Source organism: Tachypleus tridentatus, chromosome 6 (assembly GCF_004210375.1).
Source record: "Tachypleus tridentatus isolate NWPU-2018 chromosome 6, ASM421037v1, whole genome shotgun sequence".
NCBI lineage: Eukaryota > Metazoa > Arthropoda > Merostomata > Xiphosura > Limulidae > Tachypleus > Tachypleus tridentatus.
The window spans coordinates 114882585-114905317 of record NC_134830.1 but is presented as its reverse complement, the minus strand read 5'-3'; the positions used below and the strand labels follow the sequence as shown (position 1 = coordinate 114905317).

The following is a 22733-nucleotide window of genomic DNA, read 5'->3' as shown; positions in this document are numbered from 1 at the left end:
GGGAGCCGATAAAGAAGGCATTTCGTGTTTTACAACTATTTGATTTAACTTTGTAAACAATGTACATGCAAACAAATGTGTTTTTAAGTAATTAATTTCAATATACAGGAACGTAAAGATAGTAAATGAGTATTACCGTTTTTGACGAGAAAACCAGGAATATCTAAACGATTACGCTTAGATACGGATGGAAATGTAAGTAAGAGTTGGAAACGGGAAGCACTAAATTTTATCTATCCAAACACAGAAAATGTATAAAAAAATATCGTAGGATCAGGTCAAATATTGACCTTATTTCTCTATCTCAGTACATGCTATACAAAACGTATATCTGGCTTTAGTGTGTGCATTCTATACATAATACGTAAAAACACAATACTTGTATACACCTTCGACGGTGCAATAAAGACAGTGTGACTAATTCCTGCCTTATATATGAAGAAAAACGTTTAAACTATTTTTAAAGATATTAATACTTACCTTAAATTCTGAGTGGTGAATGACTCATATAAAACTGGGAAAAATTACACTTACCAGCTTAATATACTTTCGCTGTAATAGTATTTGTTCAAGCCGATTTATTATATGAATAGCTTCTCAACCATTTTTATATTATCCCAGCCTGTCTGTTTAGCCCTGGATATAATAAACACACTGTGCCTGACATATTGTTACACATTCTTCATTACTTTCGCTGTCAGTTAGTTTGTCTTAGCTAACTAACTAACAGTAAAAACTATATATATAAGATGAATCACTTGTCCTAAGTCGGAAGCATAAGATTAAATATAAGGCTTGATATAAGGTTTAATTAATCGATAATTTATATTTATATGCACAGTTTATCTCACACATAACTTTCTTTACAACTACTCTATTTCATGCCATCTTTATTCCACGTTACAGAAATAAACTTATTTGGTTTACTGACCTTTCTCTATAGTCTCGATGTTTGTTAGTACTCCGAGTACTACTTAGATCACATTAGAATACGTTTTTTGGTGATGCTACTCTTAGAACTATAGAATTTATTAATGTGAAAAACAAGGAGGGTTTTTAGATGTTGCCTAGTGCTTTGTTTACTGTTTATTCTTCATGAAATAATTCACAATTGGTCCAACACTATGGCGTCATTTAACTAAACATACTTTTGTTGTGGGCGTAGCGCAGGGTGGGTGGTCCTGGATTGGTAATAACCATCAATAACATGCTCCTTGGTCCATTGTATCATCGTATCAGATTTGGTTGAGAATTAGTCTTAAGAACGCAGCGTACAAACAAACTTTTTTTAAATTTTTATAAGTATAGGTATCTATGTATAAAGAGAGAGTACAGAACGATATAAATTAAAATGGTCTAATGTGGTACTTGTTATTCTATTACTAAACATATAAAAATAGAACGTGCAATTGCATATTTTTCGGTAAACTCTTTTGAAACACGTATAATATTGAGTAGCACATAATATAATATTTCATACGACTACAGCAGGGAAACATACTACACGAGAACTTCCCAAAATTGCATATAAGATCAAAGGTTAGGCTGAAAATAAATCTGTGCAATTGTTTTGATGTCTGGTTACAAATAATTCGGTTTGTGACTCAGTTTTTCCTTTGTTTCTTTGTGGGTAAATCCATACAATGAAATACCTACGCTGTCTTCGCTGCGTTGATCGCATACTGAATTTTACCGCTACAAGTCTATGAACATGCTACTGTGGAACTTGTGATTTAGATTATTTTATTACGATAATGAATAAATCCAAATAATCAATAACTGTTGCATTACTTACTAGTTTGCGTAAAACAGTATAGTGAGGTACAGAGGTTAAATAACAGGTCAATTTTTAGTGGCTTGAGCGATTTATTTACAGGTAACGTGGAATTAAAATAAGTTTTGTAACAAGTATAAAATACATGGGCCATAAATTTACTGAACGTAAGCATATGACGAACTAGACACCTAAGGTTTAACACAGATAGCAGCTTGAAAATACGCTGTAATAATTTTTACAGTAAATCAAGTAATGTTACAAAAGAAATGTTACGATACAACAGAGATCAACTAAAATTCGTAATAGATGTGGAAAACAGTACAAGGTTTTTCAAATTAATTGAAACAAACACCAAATAATGATTGCTGCATAACTGTTTTATGCTGGAAAAACACAGAATACGTGTTCAACAATACAAAACTGTGTCAGAGTACAGAATACACGTTCAACAATACAAAACTGTGTCAGAGTACAGAATACACGTTCAACAATGCTAAACTGTGTCAGTGTACAGAATACATGTTCAATAATACAAAGATGACTTCGTCAACGACACTTCTCTAACACGCATATTTTAGTTGGTTACTACTAGTTTAATTGTCAAACGTATATAATTCCATTGTTTCCTACAAATTCACTTGCGAACACACATTCCTGCACTATTATGTTCGAACTGATTACTCCGAAACTTTTAACTCAGTTGCTTACAAATACACATACCTGAATTATTTATAAGAAATACATGTTTGCCTTTCAAATCTACATAACTCAGCTATTTACAAGAAACACATGTTTACAAAAATCTTCTACTTTACAAAAATAAATTACCAAGTGCATTAAAACAAGAACAACGTAAACAAATATGCACCTATGCCATAGGATTATCTAAACGTACAGACATAGCTCAATGTTCAAAAGTCTTGAAACTCGAGTGAAAAGACATGTAGAATAAATTGGTACCAACTCCAAAAAAGGCAGATCCAAGCTAGCTGTTTCTACGAGAAAATCATAAGAAAACTCGGCACTAATTGAAATATTTTTCAAATATGAAATTGGTCAAATTGAAGAAACCGTTACATTTGAAAATGCCTAAACTCGACTTTGTGTTTATTAAGTAAACTGTATACGTTTGATAATGTGGAGATCCCATTATAGTAAACACTCTACTTGTAGATCGGTGGTTTTAATCAAATTTTTCTTCCATTTTTTTTTTTTTTTTTATATCAGAACGTAAACCACTAAAGCGTAACGCCCTCCTTTCAGTTACACTGCACTATTATTATTTAGGAATTATACAAACAAATACGTTAATCGAAGCACTGTTAGAAGTTTCGCTTTGGTTTCGGAGACCACTCCAGGAACTATGACGTTGTACAGCGGCGTTTCATGTTAATAAACATTTAAACAGCTGATGCTCGTTGGAGGAGCCAACTGTTAAGTGGTAATTAAACAAGAAAAAACTCATCTAATTTATTATTGCAGTACGTGACCTGTTTCATGTTAATAACCATTAACATGCCGATGTGGTGGCTTGTTCGTAGATCTGCTCCACCCCTACCCCTCTCAAGGATTATAGTATTGAAATTTTTAACGCTTCCGGCGGTCTTTATCCAAAAAAAAGTGCGTAATATCGCCCCTTCTTTGAAAAGTTACCTTTGATACAAACGCTGCTCGTTTTTTCTTGTGTGTTGATATTTACGCATATTTCACGTACTTTAACGTTCTACTTAAAGATATGTTTATCTTCACTAAAGCACACTACATTAACGGCATTAAAATACAATACATTAACAATATTAAAAGACACTGTTATTAACGATAATAACATGTACTTCAGTAATGACAACAAAACACATTACATTAAATACATTAGTATATACTACACTAACAACAGTATAATAAACTACATAACGACAGTAAAATACACGACGTTAACAACTTTAAAGTACATTACATTTACAACTTCAAAATATGTTACACTAACAACAGTAAAATACTCCACGTTAACGACATAAAAACTGACTATAACCATTTGAAAACGCTATCGCATCGAAACGTAAAATGCAGTTTCTTTTCATATGTAAAACTAAATAAGTTTACGCCTGTATTTAATCAAAAACTCAGTATTGAAAATTTTAGTGAACGAAACAAATCCAGTTAAAAGTAGTACCACGAATAATGGTTCCGTTAATAAGAGAACCGGTAATAATAGTTATGTTGACAATGAACCATTAAACGAAAAAAACCAGGAATAATGGTTCCATTGATAAAGAAACGGTAATGATAGTTATGTTAACAATGACCCGGTAAACAAGAACAAATGGAAAATGGCTATAAACAACCTTCATAAAACTAATAGACGTGTAGATACAGGCCTCAAGTGTCTCAACAGTATATCTGTGGACTCAGAACTGCTGAAACCTGATTTCGATACCCGTGGTGGACAAACCACAGAAAGCCCGTTGTGTGTCTTTGTGCTTAGTATATATCCAGGCAAATTACAAAAAACACAACCTAAACTGATACCATCCGAGCGTAGTGGTAACACGAAAACTAAATAGAATCGATCGTGAATCTTCTTTCGTCTTTAAATTGAAAGCGCATTATACTTTATTAAGTTGACTCTCAAATACGCTTTGGATAACATAAGGTGAGAGTTATTTAATCTCGAGCGTTTCCCGGTTGTTAGCGCATCAATCCTGTGAATTCGAAAGCTCACATTTCTTTGTTTTTACCGCCGGAAACATCGGGCTCAGCACTTTGGGGCCGTGAGCGCGTTATAAGAGTGACGGTCGGATTCCATTATTTGGTCAGACAAGAGCTAGCGGTGAATGTTGTTGGTTAGTTGTCCATCATCTTTCGTGTGGCGAAAAAAAGAAGACAAAACTGCAAACATTAAAGTGTAAATATATTTCACATATCAGGTTGAGGAATAATTCGTGAGTGTTTTTAAATAATTTCATTCAAGCATTACATGCAAGACTATACAATACTTCAATGCATAAACACATTACACCCAAAACATTTATTATGATACTTTATTTCATGTAATACCTAGGTATATAGTATGCATTGTTTTAAACGAAATTGCAAGAAATTAAATGCGAAAAGCAGATGGTGTCGAAAATGCTCGATTTTGTCCACTTGGCATTCCATTTAATGAGCTGAAAATGAAAGCAAAAATTAAAGACATATGAAAATCAAACACACCATCTATTAGAGCAAAAAATTATCTACCAAATGACATGAAATATTTTGCGAAAGCGTTTCATTTATGAATATATTTTGTTAACTTGAAAAAATGCTCACGAATTATTCCTCAACCCAATATATACAGAGTAAATGGTATTGGAGACGGTAGGTAGGCCATGTTTAATTTCAGAGGCAATAAGAGTAAATAATACGATTCTTTTTAAGTTATACAAAAACAACAACAATAATAATTTATATTTATTAGTTTGAAATATACAATTTTCGCATTTTCTTTGTCCAACTCATTTTTGTAAGCAACATTTGCTATTTTGATACAATTTACCGGTAATTTGTGATGTTCTACAAACTGCAGCGTTCAAGAAACACGCGTGTATAAAAAAAAATTCACATTCGAAACTTGCAAAATTTATAGTTTTACCAGTTTTAGTATATGGAAAGGTTAAATGTTGCAATTTACGCTTTCTTATTGCTTATGTAATAATTATCGTGTTGTAAAGGAATGCCTCGAGACAAATTAAAGAAAGTAATAGTGAACCGAGGCCATCGAACGAGGACACAGTTACGAAGCCAAGTTTGCCGGTAAATTTGATAGAGAAAGCAGGTAACGATAGCAAGACAAAGGTAGACGCTGTCAGTGAAGGGCAGTCGGTCAGACGTTAGGCCTAAAACCTACCTGTCTGTGCTTGGTGGCCGGTCCAAACGTGGTCGTCGCTCCGCGTACACTCTCTCATTGGGTTGATGACCCTCCGATCCCAGCTTTAACGAGTTCACGGTACTTTCTAACATACCAAACTCAACCGGAAAATCCACTGATGCCTCAACATTTCCACTGGCACCATTCAGTCGCTTAAAACATTTGGTAAAATCGTTTTCGCATTCATTTCTGAAAATTTTAGAATTTTCCGCAAAAGAATAACTTTGTTTCACGATACACTTCTTGCATGGCGTAACAAAAACGCAATATCCGCCTTCATCGTTGGTGTTGGCATTCTCCTCTACCTCCAAGCACCCACACGCCGCCATCTTGTAGCGCACACATTCACACTCACTCTCGCAGTAACGTCACGGCTTCTGTGAGCAAGAATATGACGTCACAGAGTGAACACCCAGCCCACATTTGCTAGGAACCACGTGATGTGATCAGAGGAAGCTGGTATTTAATCTTGCAGCCCTAGAAATAATTTGAGAACAGTATTATCACTCCGAAACCCAAATCTTTTCCATGCATGACTACAGGTTTTAGAAAATAACTTTCACTAGCATGATAAACAAAAAACAAACAAACAAAAAAAGGAGTAGGCTACAAATATAAATAGCTGTGAATTACATATTCTAAAGTAATTATACCACAGTAAACTGATTAGGAGCGATTTATAAGCACAGCGAAAATTGTTTTACGTCGAGAATATTCTACGTGATTGAAAGGATAAGTGTTCTTCACACCTGAAATCCCCAGTGGCTCAGCGGGTTTATAACGCTAAACATTATAGTGGACATAGCACAGATAGTTCATGCTATAGCTTTGTATTTAACTTCAAACGAACAAACTAAATTATACCTATAGAATAGCCCCCCAGTGGCTCAGCGGTATGTCTGTGGACTTACAACGCTAAAAACTGAGTTTCAACACCCGTGGTGGGAAGAGCACAGATAGCCCATTGTGTAGCTTTGTGCTTAATTCAAAACAACAACAACCTATGGAAAAAGAACAAATGTTTTGTTGAAACATTCTGTATGTTCTATAAATCAAATAATTTTCATTGTGCTTACAAATCGTAGTTTGTTAATTTGCCAGTGTATTAGCATTATGCACCTCCGTAGATAAGTAATTATATTACCTTGTGGTATCGTTGAATTATATGAAGGATACAACGAGAAGCTCGGTGGTTTTATTCCTTCTGTTCTTCCTATCGATAACAACTGTTTGGTTGTCCTTGTTTCAGTTTATTTACAAATAATTTTTATAACAAAATGATGTGTTAAAATTTACATTGTAACATATTCTTCTCTTCACTGCACAGGTTTCAGGTTGTTATGGTAACATTGACAACAGAAGATTAATTAAACATCCAGGTAGATAAGAAATCTTGTTATTTAGTGTCAGGCCATGAAGGTATACATTACACTAACAAGAAATATTTAATTAGCCGTTATTCTGTCTTTATATTTAGTTCATGAGGACACTAAACAACGTTCCATCATTTATATTGTATAACAAAAGTGGACTTATTTATTTTGATCATAAAAGAAAATGAGCTTTGTGACCCCACACTTTGACAGGTCATCAAATAATAGTAAATGATATTTAATATTTCTTTTATTTAAAACTGACAAATACTAGCACTGAACTCTAGTGATGAACAAATAAAACAGAAGGGGCAACAACTACTCGGGAGAGTGTGACACTAGTGGAGAAAGTCCTGGAGGACTAATGTAGAAAAGTAGTACTAACAAAACAGGGTCAGTCTTCCAAGGTCCTCTCCACGTGTCACGATGTACTACTCCACCTTGATTTGTTCATCGTGAAAACTCTGTCTATATCATGTATAAAAGACTACTGAACTTTAATATTTCGTAAACCATAACCAGCGTTTTGAGGTTGTGAAATTTCTGCATGTGAATGAAGAGGAGGAGGGGGCTTTTAGAAACGTGCCCTAGAACAATAATTATTATTTTGTTTGTTGTTAATTTTTCTCATTCACTCCTTCACGAACAATAGTCGAACTCACGATCTGTCTTCGAAAGATGGTCCTGCAGTGTATAACAGTAGCAGTGACATAAAAAGGTTTAGGTAATGGAGAGGGGTCTAAAGGTCTACAAATCCCAGGTAAAAAACTGTAGGCATAGATGCACTTACCAAATAGCACAAACGAATGTCAAGTCTCAATGTATTTTTGTGAATTTTTTGTTTCTCCAATATTATTAAGCGCAAATACATTTGCTATACAAAAAACACAAAAGGTGTGGATAAGAAAGTTTGTTTGTTTTTGGAATTTGGTAAAATCATTCAAGAAGGTTAAATTTAATTAAAATATTTGTAAAAAAGCAATCTAAACAAAATGCACAAAAGCTGTGGAAACTAATTTATTAAGTCAAGCTATAACAACCTCAAACGAAATTAACATTTATTTTGGATAATAAAGCATCAAGAGAACAAACCTAAACAGACAAAAAAAAACGTCCTTAGTTGTGCTTTATCTTCTCATACAAAACTTTAACTTCGCGACATTTCAGAAAGTTGCTCTTTGGTGTCTCAACAATCGAAGAGATCATAGTGTTACAAATCAATTTCGATACTCGCAGCAGACTCAACAAACACATTTATGTAACACACAGGCTAAAAGACATAGATACGAAAAATTACATAGGAAGCACTGGAACTTTGTGTAAACGTCAGAATTTACACTACTGTTGCGAACTATAAAAAAAACCTAAGTCTTGTGCTTCATCTTCAACAGTTCTCGTGTTTTTACGTACGTTTATATGTTTATTCTCACAAACGACCAACATTGTGACAGCAGTCAAAAACTCGCATCTAGGTTTGTTTGTTTTGAATTTCGCGCAAAGCTACACAAGGGCTATCTGCACTAGCTGTCCCTAATTTAGCATTGTAAGACTAGAGGGAAGGCAGCTAGTCATCACCACTCTTAGGCTACACTTTTACCAACGAATAGTGGGATTGATTGCACATTATAACACTCCTATGGCTGAAAGGGCGAGGATGTTTGGAGTGACGGGGCCTATCAGAACAGAGACTTTTATGTAATGTAAACGTAATGACTAGAACTGTGTATATGAATAATAAAAATAGAGCACCGAGATAGTCAGGAACTGAAGTAACTTGTAACGTAATGACTAGAACTGTGTATATGAATAATAAAAATAGAGCACCGAGATAGTCATAATGTTTGTCATGTATCAGCAGCTAAAAGTTGTCATGTATCAATAGTTAATGTTGTTATGCATCAGTAGCTAAAAGTTGTCATACATCAGTAACTAAAGGTTGTCTCGTATCAGTAGCTAAGCGTTGTCGCGTATCAGTAGCTAAGCGTTGTCGCGTATCAGTAGTTAAAGTTTGTCATGTATCAGTAGCTAAAAGTTGTCATGTATCGGTATCTAAAAGTTGTCATGTATCGGTATCTAAATGTTGTCATGTATCAGTATCTAAATGTTGTTATGTGTCAGTATCTAAATGTTGTCATGTGTCAGTATCTAAATGTTGTCATGTATCAATAGCTAGAAGTTGTCATGTATCAGTAGCTAAATGTTCTCAGGTATCAGTAGTTCTTATTTATAGCTAAAGGTCTTTATGTTTTTGAGTAGTAGTTCTTATTTATACCTAAAGATCTTTATGTCTTTGAGTCAGTAGTTCTTATCTCTAGTTAAAGGTCTTTATGTCTTTGAGTCAGTAGTTCTTATTTAGAGTGAAAGGTATCTATGTCTTTGAGTCAGTAGTTCTTATTTAGAGTGAAAGGTATCTATGTCTTTGATTCAGTAGTTCCTATTTCTAGCTAAAGGTCTTTATTCTTTGAGTCAGTAGTTCTCATTTCTAGCTAAAGGTCTTTATGTATTTGAGTCAGTAGTTCTTGTTTCTACCTAAAGGTCTTTATGTATTTGAGTCAGTAGTTCTTGTTTCTACCTAAAGGTCTTCATGTCTTTGAGCCAGTAGTTCTTATTTCTAGCTAAAAGTCTTTATGTCTTTGAGTAGTAGTTCTTATTTATAGCTAAAGGTCTTTATGTCTTTGAGTCAGTAGTTCTTATATCCAGTGACACGTCTCAACCAACACAATTCTTGTGAACGGCTGTGTAATGATATTCAGGTCATTTTTGTTTGTCCGTTTGTTCATCCTTTGAATTTTTCTATAATTGGAACAAAGGTTTTGTTTATAAATAAGGGGCCTGGCATGGCCAAGCGCGTAAGGCGTGCGACTCGTAATCCAAGGGTCGCGGGTTCGCGCCCGCGTCGCGCTAAACATGCTCGCCCTCTCAGCCGTGGGGGCGTTATAATGTTACGATCAATCCCACTATTCGTTGATAAAAGAGTAGCCAAAGAGTTGGCGGTGGGTGGTGATGACTAGCTGCCTTCCCTCTAGTCTTACACTGCTAAATTAGGGACGGCTAGCACAGATAGCCCTCGAGTAGCTTTGTGCGAAATTTCAAAACAATTATAAATAAGTTTTTCCTCAGATGTACCAATTATCATTCTTACACAAAATTCCTTGAAACGTGATTAAAAATATTGTACTAAATTTACGGAGTGTGTAATATACAAATTATACATATCTTATTTGTGATGACGAGAAACCCACTTGAAGTAAAAATGTATCTCAGGACGGTTGGTGGAAATTTTGTTCTCTGCTTTATTAGCCATCCTGAGATATATCAATACGTATCTTAATCTCCCATAGAAGGTATTTCTTGTTGTCTGCAATATTAAGCAAACTTTCTGAGCACTAATTTTCGAATATATTAACCGTCAGATTATGTGCAAAAATTAATTTTAAATTGTTATTTTTCGTAACTTGACCGGCCTAGAAATTTATCTATTGTTACATTGGATAGTTGTTATGTATCTTGTGTAAAGGATATTTTACGACGGCCACATGTTACAGCGATACTTCGAAATCCTCGTGCGCTATTTTCCAATTGGTCAGTAACTGAGAGGATATGTACTGTGAATTTTGTTCTTGCGATTTTAAAATTATATTTATTCTGATCATGGTCCGGCATGGCCAGGTTGTTAGAGCGGATTCTGTGGGCCGCGGATTCGAATCCCAGTAACACTGAATATACTCGTCCTTTCAGCCGGGGGGCGTTATATATGACGGTCAATCCAACTATTCGTTGGTACAAGAGAAGCCCAAGCGTTGGCGGTGATGACTAGTTGTCTTCCCTCTGGTCTTACACTGCTAAAGTAGAGGCGACTAGCACAGATGGTGCTCGTGTAGCTTTGCGCGAAATTCAAATGCAAACAAACAAACAATTCTGATAAAAACAACGAAGACAGTTGAGAAGACAACTCATGGTAACAAGAGATAAGAAAATAGAAACACAAACAAACAGTATCAGAAATAAAATCAGAGCAGAAATTAAACTGTTAAAACAAGGAAAATGAGATAACTTCTGCTCCCAACTAAATGAAAAACCGACCCTAGGAAGTTTTGGTCGCGTCTAAAAAGATTTACCAACGAGGCTACAACACGAAAATACCTAACACTAAAACCTAGTAACACCTTAGTGCACACCAACAAAGAAAAAGCAGAAGCCTTTAGACAACAACTACAAAACACTTTCAAAACACATAATGACCCAGACATGAACAACTACAGTTCATGTAATACAGTAAACAATCATATAACAAATAGCACAGAGTTATACGAACCATATTTCCCACTTAATATCAACAGAAATAACATTATTTGCACAAATGACTCTAATAATCTATTACTCACCAAAATAATCACACAAACAGAACTCAAACAAGCAATCAAGAACTCAAAAAACAAATCACCAGGAAATGATGGCATACATGCAATTCTCCTCAAAAAAGGCACTCCGAAATTATTTGACCATCTATTAGCAATCTTTAATTTATCACTTTACTCTGGCTACATCCCAGTTTCTTGGAAACAAGCTAATATATTAATGTTCCATAAAGAAGGTAAGCCAGCCAATAAACCAAACAGTTATCGACCAATCAGCCTGACCAGCTGTGTAGGCAAAATTCTCGAACAAATAATAAGTAATTAACAAGTTTTCAAATAAAAAGAAAAGAAAGAAGGAAAACTCTTAACCATTTTGAGGTGTTTAAGTCGCCAGGTTCTATTGCGCCAGAATGAAGTAATCCGTTATCACTAAGGAAGTTCAGTAGCCGGTATCAAATTAACAAGTTTTTCCAGATTTCTTTCTATATAACTAAATTACGAACTGAAACCTTCCATCGTTTTAGAAAAACTATATATATATATATTTAAATTTTTCGAGTGGTTGACCACAACAAAATCAAATCAGTAATCTCAACTGTGTCCAGTTTAGATTTTACAATCTGCCTCAAGACCTTGGTTGTCACGCAGTTTATGCTACATTAATGCAATTATTTAGTGCTGAGATTATTTTTTAAATTAACATCACACTCGAATGTATATGATTACCTTATAACTACAATTGGATTCGACTAGTGCGTAAAAACTTATCACCGTTTATGTGTCCACCAACAGAAACAGGTGCACTCAGAACCACTGGTCTAAATTTTATCTACGAGGGATTTAGCAAACATTCTCTCTCTTCTTAATGTTGAAGGGAATATGTGAATATTGTCAAAAATATAGATTCAAAACAAACACAGCAAAAACACAACTAGTGATATTTTCAAAGTCAACGAAACATCAAAAAGCACAACCACAGATTTACATGAATGGAGCACTTCTTCAGATGGCTTCATCTGCAAAATTTCTAGGATTAACGTATAATTCTAAACTTACATGGACAAACCATGTTATTAATATAAAAACTAAAATTTGGCGAAGAACAAACTACGCTAGGAGTCTAACTGGTAAAGACAGTGGAGCAACACCTGAAAATATCCTTAAAATATACAAAACATATATAAGACCTGTAATAGAGTATGCAGCTACGGCATGGATTAACGTAAGTAAAGAACAATTGAAACCAAATTACAATCATTACAAAATACATTAATTACGACAGCATATAGAGTGCCTAAAACCACCTTTTCAAAGTTTATGCATAAATATTCAAACACAAACAATAGCAGATAGACTCCTACATTGTACAATAAAACATTTTGATAAAAATTGGAGAAAAATGAAGTATTATGTGAACCAGACAGATACTGCATATATGATGAAGATAGTCCTAAACACTTCTCCCCGATTAATTTATATATCATTATAGATCATTAAGATAAAATTATTTTAAAAAATAATAAAAAAGATATACATATATAATAATAATAATTAAGTGCTATAATAAAACATGCCACCTATGATCTAGACATTAGTGAAGGAACTGATGGTACAATATACATGGACACTGCCCCAAAAGGGGCCTGAGTAATTGTGAATTACTCTGGCCCTCATGTAATAGTTATTAACATGCTAAGCAGTTCACATTAACAAGGAAAAGGAAGAAGGAAGAGGTCAAGTGTACCTGACCCTCCTGAGTATACCACATATATACCCCAACAACGAGAGAGAGAGAGAGACAATTCTGATCTTTGAGAAGAACAGACTCGTTTCTGTCTCGCTGTAAAGACCAGGTAAGAATGTACAGGTATCTCCTTGATATACCACACGTATCTCAAAATTCAGTTACTTTAGACCCAATGTCTATACAAGTTTAGAGAATATCTGCTCTCAAAGGCGATACAGTACTGAAGACGTTCGATCCATTCTCACGCTCACCAATGTTCTTTGCCTTATCTACGAACAAGAGGGAGTCCTCGGTAGCTGCGGCAATTGGAATTCTTTCTGGCAGGATTGGAGTAAATTAACCTATGAAACCATTTTCGCTCTTTGTTATTATAACTATATTTTTGTAAACCAGCAATACCAAGCGTGAAGCGCACGTACACCCGATTCAATTTTATTAATTCTCGGGATCTCTACCAGCCTGCCCTCAAACTGATATTCTTTTAAATAGGATTAGAGTAAATTAATCTATGAGACTTTGAACGTGTTCGAATACATCAATCGAAATAATTTCACCTCCTGAGTTCAAAACTGTAATTAGATCTTAAATTTGTCAACAGAGAACGAATCTATGAGTTCAAAATTTGTATTTGAAAAAAAAAAAAAACAACTCAAAGCCGTTCTGTAAGCCGCTTTGCCGCGGTTAAAAAACAAAAATAAAAAGTATACAAAGAAACAAGAAAAATAGCCCTAACTTTCTTAATTTTATCGTTAAAATAATTTTTGTGACAAGCTATCAAAATTTAGCGATTAATTTTATGTGAAATTTCTACCAATGCATGTATCCATAATAAATATCTAACATATAAATGACTAATAACATGGATTTTTAAAAAATACAGCTGAAAGCAGATACACTTTCAACCCTATATACCTACTGTTTTCACCAATGTTCTAAAAATATGCTGAGTTGTTTTCAAAGTACATTTTCCAAGGGTCCGGTTGTTAGCATGCTAAACTGTTTGCATTTAATTGTCACAAATTCGCACTCCACGATTTGAGAGCCATGGATGAGTTAAAAGTTCGTCAGTCAAATCCTACTATTTGACTACAGTGGTCCAATAGTTGACGGTTGTTGTTGTTGACTAGTTGTCATTCATTTGATGTACAAGTTCAAAATAAGGGACAGATAGTGCGGGTAAACCTCCTACGTAGCACCGAGCAAATATAAGAAACAAGGGTTCGTCGAAAGTAAGTTTCAATTTCTCTTTGGAGAATTAATGATATGTTATAGGTTTAAGAAGAAAATTGGTTCTATAGAATGTAAGAGCTAAATCTACAAAAGAACCTTGATCAGGGTTTTTCTTATTGGTTTATCCACAATTTTTTGTAAAACGTACTACATGATTTATTTATTACGTGTTGATTGACACGAATACATTGATAGAGTATTTTTGCACAATTTTGTGCGTATATAGAAATGTGTTCACTCCCATACAGGCAGCATCAGGTGGACCTCGTACTCGAAAGAAAACAGAAATAAGAAATTGAAGTTTTAGAAGGGATGTAACGCAAAATATGATTTAGTTTCTAAAATTCATTGCATAATATGATGTAATTTGTTTAATCTATAATACATCATACACATATTTTAAACAGAAAAAAGATATGTACTAGTCTGAGGAAGGGTACTCAGCTTGTATATCACACTGAAGAAAAAAAACCTACAACCACAGTGTTATTGTTTGTTATTAAACATAAACTTACACAAAGGGCTGTTTGTGTTCTAGCTACAATGGGTATCGAAACCCAGTTTATAGTGTTACAAGTCCTCCCAGATATACCACATAAACTAGAATACTGCAGTGGTGCATCAGTCACAAGGAAGGAGGCGAATGCATTTAGTAAGTGTTCGATTATATAAATCTCTTCAACAAGATTTTTTTTTTATCTTACAACAAGCCACAAAAATTATTTTAGTTTATTCGATCACTGAACCCGGAAAGTTTGTTCTACAGTCAACGTTATAACAGTCAAAGAAACTTTCGAGTAGCCCAAAAGTTGACAGTGGGTGGTGATGACTAGTTGCTTTTCCTCTGTCTTACAGTGCTAAATTAGGAACGACTAGCGTGTAGCTTTGCGCGAAATTAAAAACAAACCAAAACACACACACATCACACAAGGAAACCTTTTTACTAGAAACGTCACCTGTTTTGAAAAGAAAGATCTCATTATTGATCTTTTCGTCCACACTGCTTGAAACGTCTGGTAAGTTAAAAGTAGTTTAGAAAAAAGAAAGAAAAAACCTTCAAAACCCTCGCGTTTCCGACTGATGAAACTCGAACTTTAACACATCGTATTCTACCTTATTAAATCTTACAATATGTTTTTACTTCTCCCAAAGAAACGTATTTCATTAAGTTTTTTTTTGCTCTTTCTTTACCCACCCCAAATTATATTCCCCTCCTTATCTACCCTTATATGAGGTTTAACTGCTAATCAGAGACAGTATCTGTTTTCTTTAATAAACCTCAAATTTACACAGACAGCGCCACTCTTGATCTTCCAGGTCTTTTGACCTTGAACGAAATCAATAACTTTTCGCTTCTCTCCTTCACAAAAGGGATCTTCAATTAAGGAACAAATCTGTAACCATTCATCATTGATGTTGTGGGATAAATTGACAGCCTTCGTACCACTATCTTTGTTTTTGTAAATTATATCATATGAACAACATTCACAAAATATACAGTACGTTTATAAGCTACTTAGGGAAGTTGGAACCCTTCTGTCTTAAAGGATTTATTATCAAATTTCAATCTAATATTTTCTGTCTCCACAATTAAAATTTCAAAGAATAATATTTCACCATCTGTCTATATAATAAAGAATTTCATAAAAATGAGCTATGTAATTAAACGATAACACATGATGAGAAATTAATTTAATGTGTCCTATTTTATGTAGGGTATTGTTGCTGTCACTGTTTATAGCACTTTCAGCACACTAGCAAATTTGAATAAAAAACAACAAAAAACAATGGTTATTTGTTTTAAATAACCATTTAAAATTTGGTTAGTCAGAGACTTACTGACAAAGTTCTTCTTAAGCCACGCAGTCATAAATTAATTTTAAACCGTCAAAAACCTGTAGAACTAGGAACTTACTGAAAACTTTCTTTTTAAGCCATGCAATCATACATTCATTTTAACCACCAAGAACCTGTAGAACTACGAACGTACTGAAAAACTTTCTTCTGAAGCCAGACAGTTATAGAATAATTTTTAAACACCCAGAATCTACAAAATCAGGAACTTATTGATAAATTTCCTCAAAGTTGTTCCACAACTTGCCTTTCTAGGTTGATAGTAAGGAACAATCATACACACTGAGCTTTATATGAGTGTTGGCTAGAAGGGCTCATTGATGTATACATTTTTCATTCTACTCAGTAATGGAACATTGAGGTCTGAACACTTTATTAGCCTTGGTCTGGGACAGTAAATCCCTTACGTAGTTCTAAATCCCTCTTTGGTTCTATTCGCATTACACATAAATACATGATAATAGCAATACAGACTATGGTCACGACATCTTGCGGATACTATGTGTACTATAAAAATTAAAAGTACTTTTTTCTTCTCTCTCTCTTGTATACACACACACACAAATAAAGCCAAGACGTGCAATGTTGGTTTAAAAAAACAACAACAAAGAAATTCGACCGTTACTAATCTTTGTCATTACCATTAACTCATATTCACACACACACACACATAAATATAAAGACTTATAACCTAAGAAACATAAAAAAATGTATGTTTTGATTTAGTGTAAAACTATACGAGGGCTATTTGCGTTAGCCGTCCCTAAATTAGTAGTGTAAGACAGCTAGTCATTACCACTCACCGCCAACTGTTGGAATACAACGAATAGTGGGATTTACTGCCACTTTATAACACCCCCACGGCATAAAGTGCGAGTATGTTTAGTATGACATAGGGGTTCGAATCCGCGAACTTCAAATTTTGATTCAAGTGCTCTAATCATCTGGTTATCGGGCCAGTTCAGTAACAAACATTTAACTTTCGGACTTTACGAAATATACATATTCTATCTTCAGAAAGCTACACTGAGCATGTTAAGTTATTAGGTACAGACGTATTATAAAGTTTAAACATTATATAAAAGTAATTAAAATACAGGATAAAAGTATGAACTGAATAAGAGACAATCGAATAAACAGAGAACAGAATAATACAATGATATTGTACAGGTATTTGGAACAGACGTAAGTGTAGTAAAGTTGTATTATAATGTGCATTATATTTGTTTTTATATGTCTGAATTAAATGGGTTTTTGACAAGTTCATGTGTGTTTAAAGACAAAAGTTTAAAAAAAGGTTTTACAATTTTAAAATGAGCTGATATTTTATTTTCGTGCATAAAGATACTGAGTCAAATGAAATAACATGGATTAGTTTATTTTTAAACACTAAACATCATACGAATAGCGATGTGCAAAGGTTAAGAAATTAACTAATCCTCCTGTTTACTGGGATCTACATTCATCATTTGAACTAATCTCTTGGTAATGAACTATAGTTTATGAACTCATATTTATTAAATAATTCAGAACTGTTTACTTGGGACGAAGAAATGAAAAAGTAAAGATACCGATGAAAATAAAATTTGATGAAAGAACTAAATAATAATAAAAAAAAGAAGAAAAACCTCAAGAACTCTGGGTTAACAACTGTTATCATGTGTTTCTGTTTTGTATTTATGGCAAGGCCACTAACACTCACTTCTTCTTTATGGGTATTAGGGTATGTTGATAAGTATATACCCAGGAGAGTAAGGTGGAAAAAGACCTTTCCCTCCTAACACTATTTACCGCCATATCTGATTCTAAACTAACTAGGGCGCAGGCAGCGAGTCAGTGCATTCTACGGGCCAGTATCCACACTAAGGAATTGACTGCATTCTTATAACACACTCAGAACTTAAAGTGCGAAAAATATTTTGCAGTATCGCACACATTCGAACTTGGCTTCCTAACATCTGAAATCTATTGTTTTACGAACGGACCTACCCACGCCCCAGAAATAAAGAACGTTTTATAAGAAAAGTCTATAGAAAACCCATTTTCAAAAGCTCGGTTTACATACGTTGTTTTGTTTGTTTGTTTTGAATTGCGCGTAAAGCTACACGAGGGCTATCTGCACTAGTCGTCCCTAATTTAGCAATGTAAGACTAGAAGGAAAGCAGCTAGTCATCACCACCCACCGCCAACTCTTAGGCTACGTTAATTTTATGTGTTAAGGGTTATTTGTTATTCTAATTTCATGACAACTACAAACGCTTTTTAATAAATATTTTCGAGTCAGCTCTGTGTCTGTTATAAAATAATAAAACGACTACTCAGCTACCATGTCAATAAAATAATAAAACAAGAAGCCCATATTTGTAGTTCCCAGTGGATTAGCTGTAAGTTTGCGGGCTCATTCTACAAAAACTGTGTTTTAGTGTTCGTGCCGATAGCTTGTTGCGTAACTCTGCGCTTAACTACAAACAAGCTGATTAAGTTAGTAATAGCTAGATGAAATTAATGTACTAAATGAAATCACTGACAGTTAACAGCAAACAAACAGAAAGCGTATTTGTAAATAATGTAAAGCCAGCTTTTGGTGCAAAGAAACTGCCTAATTAATATTTTTTACTCTTAAGCCTAACTTATCAAAATTGTTTTGGAATGAGGTTAAAATCAACTATCGTCCTTTCCAAAATTCCTCAGTTTGTTTATCAGGAACTCGTTCATGTAACATAGAAACTACAACTGTAATTTGTTCGTTATCACATTAGTAACATCACATGCAGTTTACTTGTTGGTTTTAATCTGTTATGCCTCTAGTGGTACAGCGGTATCTCTGCGGACTTACGAATCCGGGTTTGGACACCCGTGATGGGCAGAGCACAGATAGCCCATTGTGTAGCTTTGTGTTTAATTACACACACACACAAACAAACAAAATTATTCTGATATGGACCTGAACCTTTATTTTGTTTTAATTATACTGGCACTATATTATTTGAAGACTGTGATTTATATGATGAATTCCAACACTTGGGCTAATTTTATTCAAACCTATACAAAAGTTTATATAACCTCCAGAAAATAGCTAGTTTCAGTATCATTTATCTTCATTGAGTATGCGACTTCTGTTTAATTAGTCGTTATTTGGGTTTTAAAATTCGATTTATCCCTACTAATCACAAACACCATCTGTTTCTTTTTATCGTTACTGTCACAATTAATTAATCCTAACAAACACCTTAAATGCAGATAAAGATATAATTGTCCTTATTGTGGCCTAAAAGCTAGCTTGCCTGTATTGTGAATCAAATGGTTTGTGATCTGCATTTTGGGACCATGAATGGGTCTATTAGAGTATGAGTCAAATCTGCTATTTGGTCTGATAAGGTTAGCCAAAGACTTGATGATGGATGGTGTTAAATGGTTCCTTTCCTTCTAGTCTACTATCTCAAAATTAGGGCTACAGAAGTATTACTTGTCTGGGAGGGGGGTTATAATGTAATGGTCAATTCCACTATTCGTTGGTATAAGAGTTGGTGGTGGGTGGTGATGGCTTGCTGCCTTCCCTCTAGTCTTAGTGCTAAGTTAGGGACGGCTAGCACAAATAGTCCACGTGTAGCTTTGAACGAAATTCAAAAACAAGCAAAATAAAACAAACCTTCGGGTTTTCTAAATAATGAGGCAAAATACTGTGTATACTTCTAAAAGGAAGCTTTAGGGCAACGACCTGTTATTTCTTCATATTCCACCTATGCTCAGATATGTTTCAATTGAATGTTTCTGAAAACTTAATTCTAGGAGGTATTAGAAACTATATGAATACATTTATGTTGATATCTATTTAAAATCTGCAAAATAAATACATATTTCTGAATAACTTGAAATTATTCACACTTTTAATTCTTAAATAAACAATTCTTGTCGATATTTAAAAAACTGGTCCTTAACTTTCGTCTGTACTATATGTACGGACTTATAAGGACTTGTCTAAATGAAATTTCTCTTTTATGTTTTTTCAACTATTATGGGCAGTCCTCGGACGTACTCTACATAGTGATATGGTTATTTGTCATCAACAAAGTATTGTGTTTACTAGCCATGTTTCAGAACACAAATCTTGAAATAATTTTCTTCTTCGTGCCATTAAATAAACTTCGATAAAACGTAAATCGAAATTTAACGTTGTATCTCAGAACGTCTGGTATGGGTATTAACACTTTTATTGATAAGCAGAGAACAACGTTTCGACTTAGGTCATCTTCAGGTTAAAAAGAGAGAATTTGAAAAACGACCGACACATGTCTTAGGGACAAGAGTATAAACGGGTATGGGACTATAGGAGACGTAGCAGATGGATATTAGGTTATTAATTAGTACAGGTATAAAGGTGTTCCTTTATATTGGTTTAATTTTGGTTTTAGTTGCTGTATAAGTAGGGCGTCTTTGATTTTGCGTTTGTTTATATTTGCTTCCCTACTTAGTATTGGGTGTTTTCTATAGTTGTGTTGTGTTTTTGATTTGCAGTGTTCAAAAATGTGTGAAGGTGATTTTTGTGTTCTTTAAATCTAGTTTCCACTTTATTGCTTGTTTCTCCGATATAGAAGTCTAGCAATTGTTGCATTGCATTTTATAAATTACGTTGGTGTTGTATTTGTTAGTGTAGTTTTTACATAGTATGAACTTTAGTTTTGTACCTCGTTTTTGAATAAATTTGCTGTTTACTGGAATGTTGTGTTTTGTTATGAGTTGTTGGCTATTTTTTCGCTGATGTCGGAAACATATGGTATGCAGCAGTGTAAGATTCTGTAGTTTGTTGTATCTTGGGATTTATTGTTGTTTGTTCGTTGTTGGTCAAGGTGTGTGTCGAAACGTTGTTCTCTCCTTGTCAATAAAAGTGTTAATATCCATACTGACCGTTCTGAGATACATTTTTATTTCAAGTGGGTTTCTTGTCATCAAGAAATTTAACGTTGTCAGAAAACCTGTGCTGCTCTCTCATATTAACTTAATTTGTTTGTTTAGAATTAAGCACAAATCTACACTATGGGCCATCTGTGCTCTGTCTACTATCGATATCGAAAGCCAGTTTTTGGCGGTGTGAGTCCGCCGACATACCGCTGTGGTACTGGGGGTCCTCAAAATTAAACCACGCAATCTAAATTTAGTTGCTTCTAAATACAACGTTATCAGAATGCCTATGATGAGTTCTTAAATTAAATCGCAGTTTTTAAACGTATTATATTCTATATTTAATGTTTTGAGAACGCCTACTCTAAGTTCTGAAATTAAACAAAAGTTTAAAACTTAGTACATTCTGTATTAAATGTTGTCAAAAGGCCTATGCTAAAAGCCCTTAAACTAGTCCACAATTTAAATTCCTTTCTAAATGGTTCATGCATTGAAAGTAATTCAAATAAACTGCTTGTCCTTAGGTATTTAGAAATTTGATCGCTTCGACAGCACTAGTTGAGATCCGTTTACACAATGCAATCCTTCTATTCGCTTCTATTTATGTTGTAACAGGAAAATATAATCTAAGAGATATACAGGATTTCCTAAAAGTTTAGAACGATCTCATTGTTAGGCTCTACGACTTCGGATTTGAGGCCTTAGGCTTAAAAGCAACATGAAATATGTCCACGCATGCTCATTGTACACGAACATTTAGTATCGGTAACTCGGTTCTGATAATATTAAAAATTCTGTTTCGATCGATTTTAAGTCGTGGTTTTTCCAAACAAACTGTAGTATGTTTATATCTTAAATATATGTTTGTGTACATGAAACGGGGCTAAATATTTTTCAATCAAAATATTATAAGTATTGAGCTTACAGGACATTTAACTCAGAAATTTGTCATTGTTCTCCTATTAGCAGTAAGTTGTTTGTTTTGAATTTCGCGCAAAGCTACACGAGTGATATCTGCGCTAGCCGTCCCTAATACAGCAGTGTAAGACTTAAGGAAAGGCAGATTGTCATCATCACTCACCGCCAACTCTTGGGCAACTCTCTTACCAACGAATAGTGGGATTGACCGTCACATTATAACGTACCCACGCACTATCATACATTAGTATAACAAGAATAAACTTATAACAGTACCAGATAGAAATTTAGAAAAATAACAAGTAAAAAAGTCTGCATTGTCATTTAGGCTTTAGCATAGCAACAAAAAAATTCTACAGCATTAAAGTTCAGTTTTCTGTATGTTACGTATTGTAATTTATCCTGAACGAGTCTCCGATTTATTATGTTACGTAAGTTACGTATTACGATTTCAAATAACCAGAAATTTTAATTTTAATCTAGTAAATAATTAAATGTTAACATGTATTAAAGTTATGATATTTGCTAACAAAATTGATACATACAAATTTCTTTCTTTAATACGAATATTTTTAAATATACATACAATAATACAATTTATACTAAGGGTTATTACAAATAATGATTTGTATACAAAAGTTTTACAAACTTACAAAAAATATGAGTCTGG

At 34.0% G+C, this 22733-nt stretch overlaps 1 protein-coding gene across 9 annotated transcripts in view; it reads right to left on the bottom strand.

The window, feature by feature from the left end:
- The window catches only part of LOC143253364 (uncharacterized), an 80316-nt gene extending 74253 nt beyond the window's left edge, over positions 1 to 6063 (bottom strand). For 3 of the 9 annotated variants that reach the window (XR_013029523.1, XM_076507129.1, XM_076507130.1), the window contains exon 1: positions 5664 to 6063. Coding sequence is in view for 5 of the 9 variants with exons in the window: in XM_076507129.1 (XP_076363244.1) it covers positions 5664 to 6013 (350 nt within the window). In the remaining 4 variants the exon portion in view is untranslated. The remainder of the gene's footprint in view (positions 1 to 5663) is intronic. The other 6 variants (XR_013029524.1, XM_076507128.1, XM_076507131.1 and 3 more) reach the window with 2 other exon arrangements.
- Positions 6064 to 22733: the final 16670 nt, after the last annotated feature.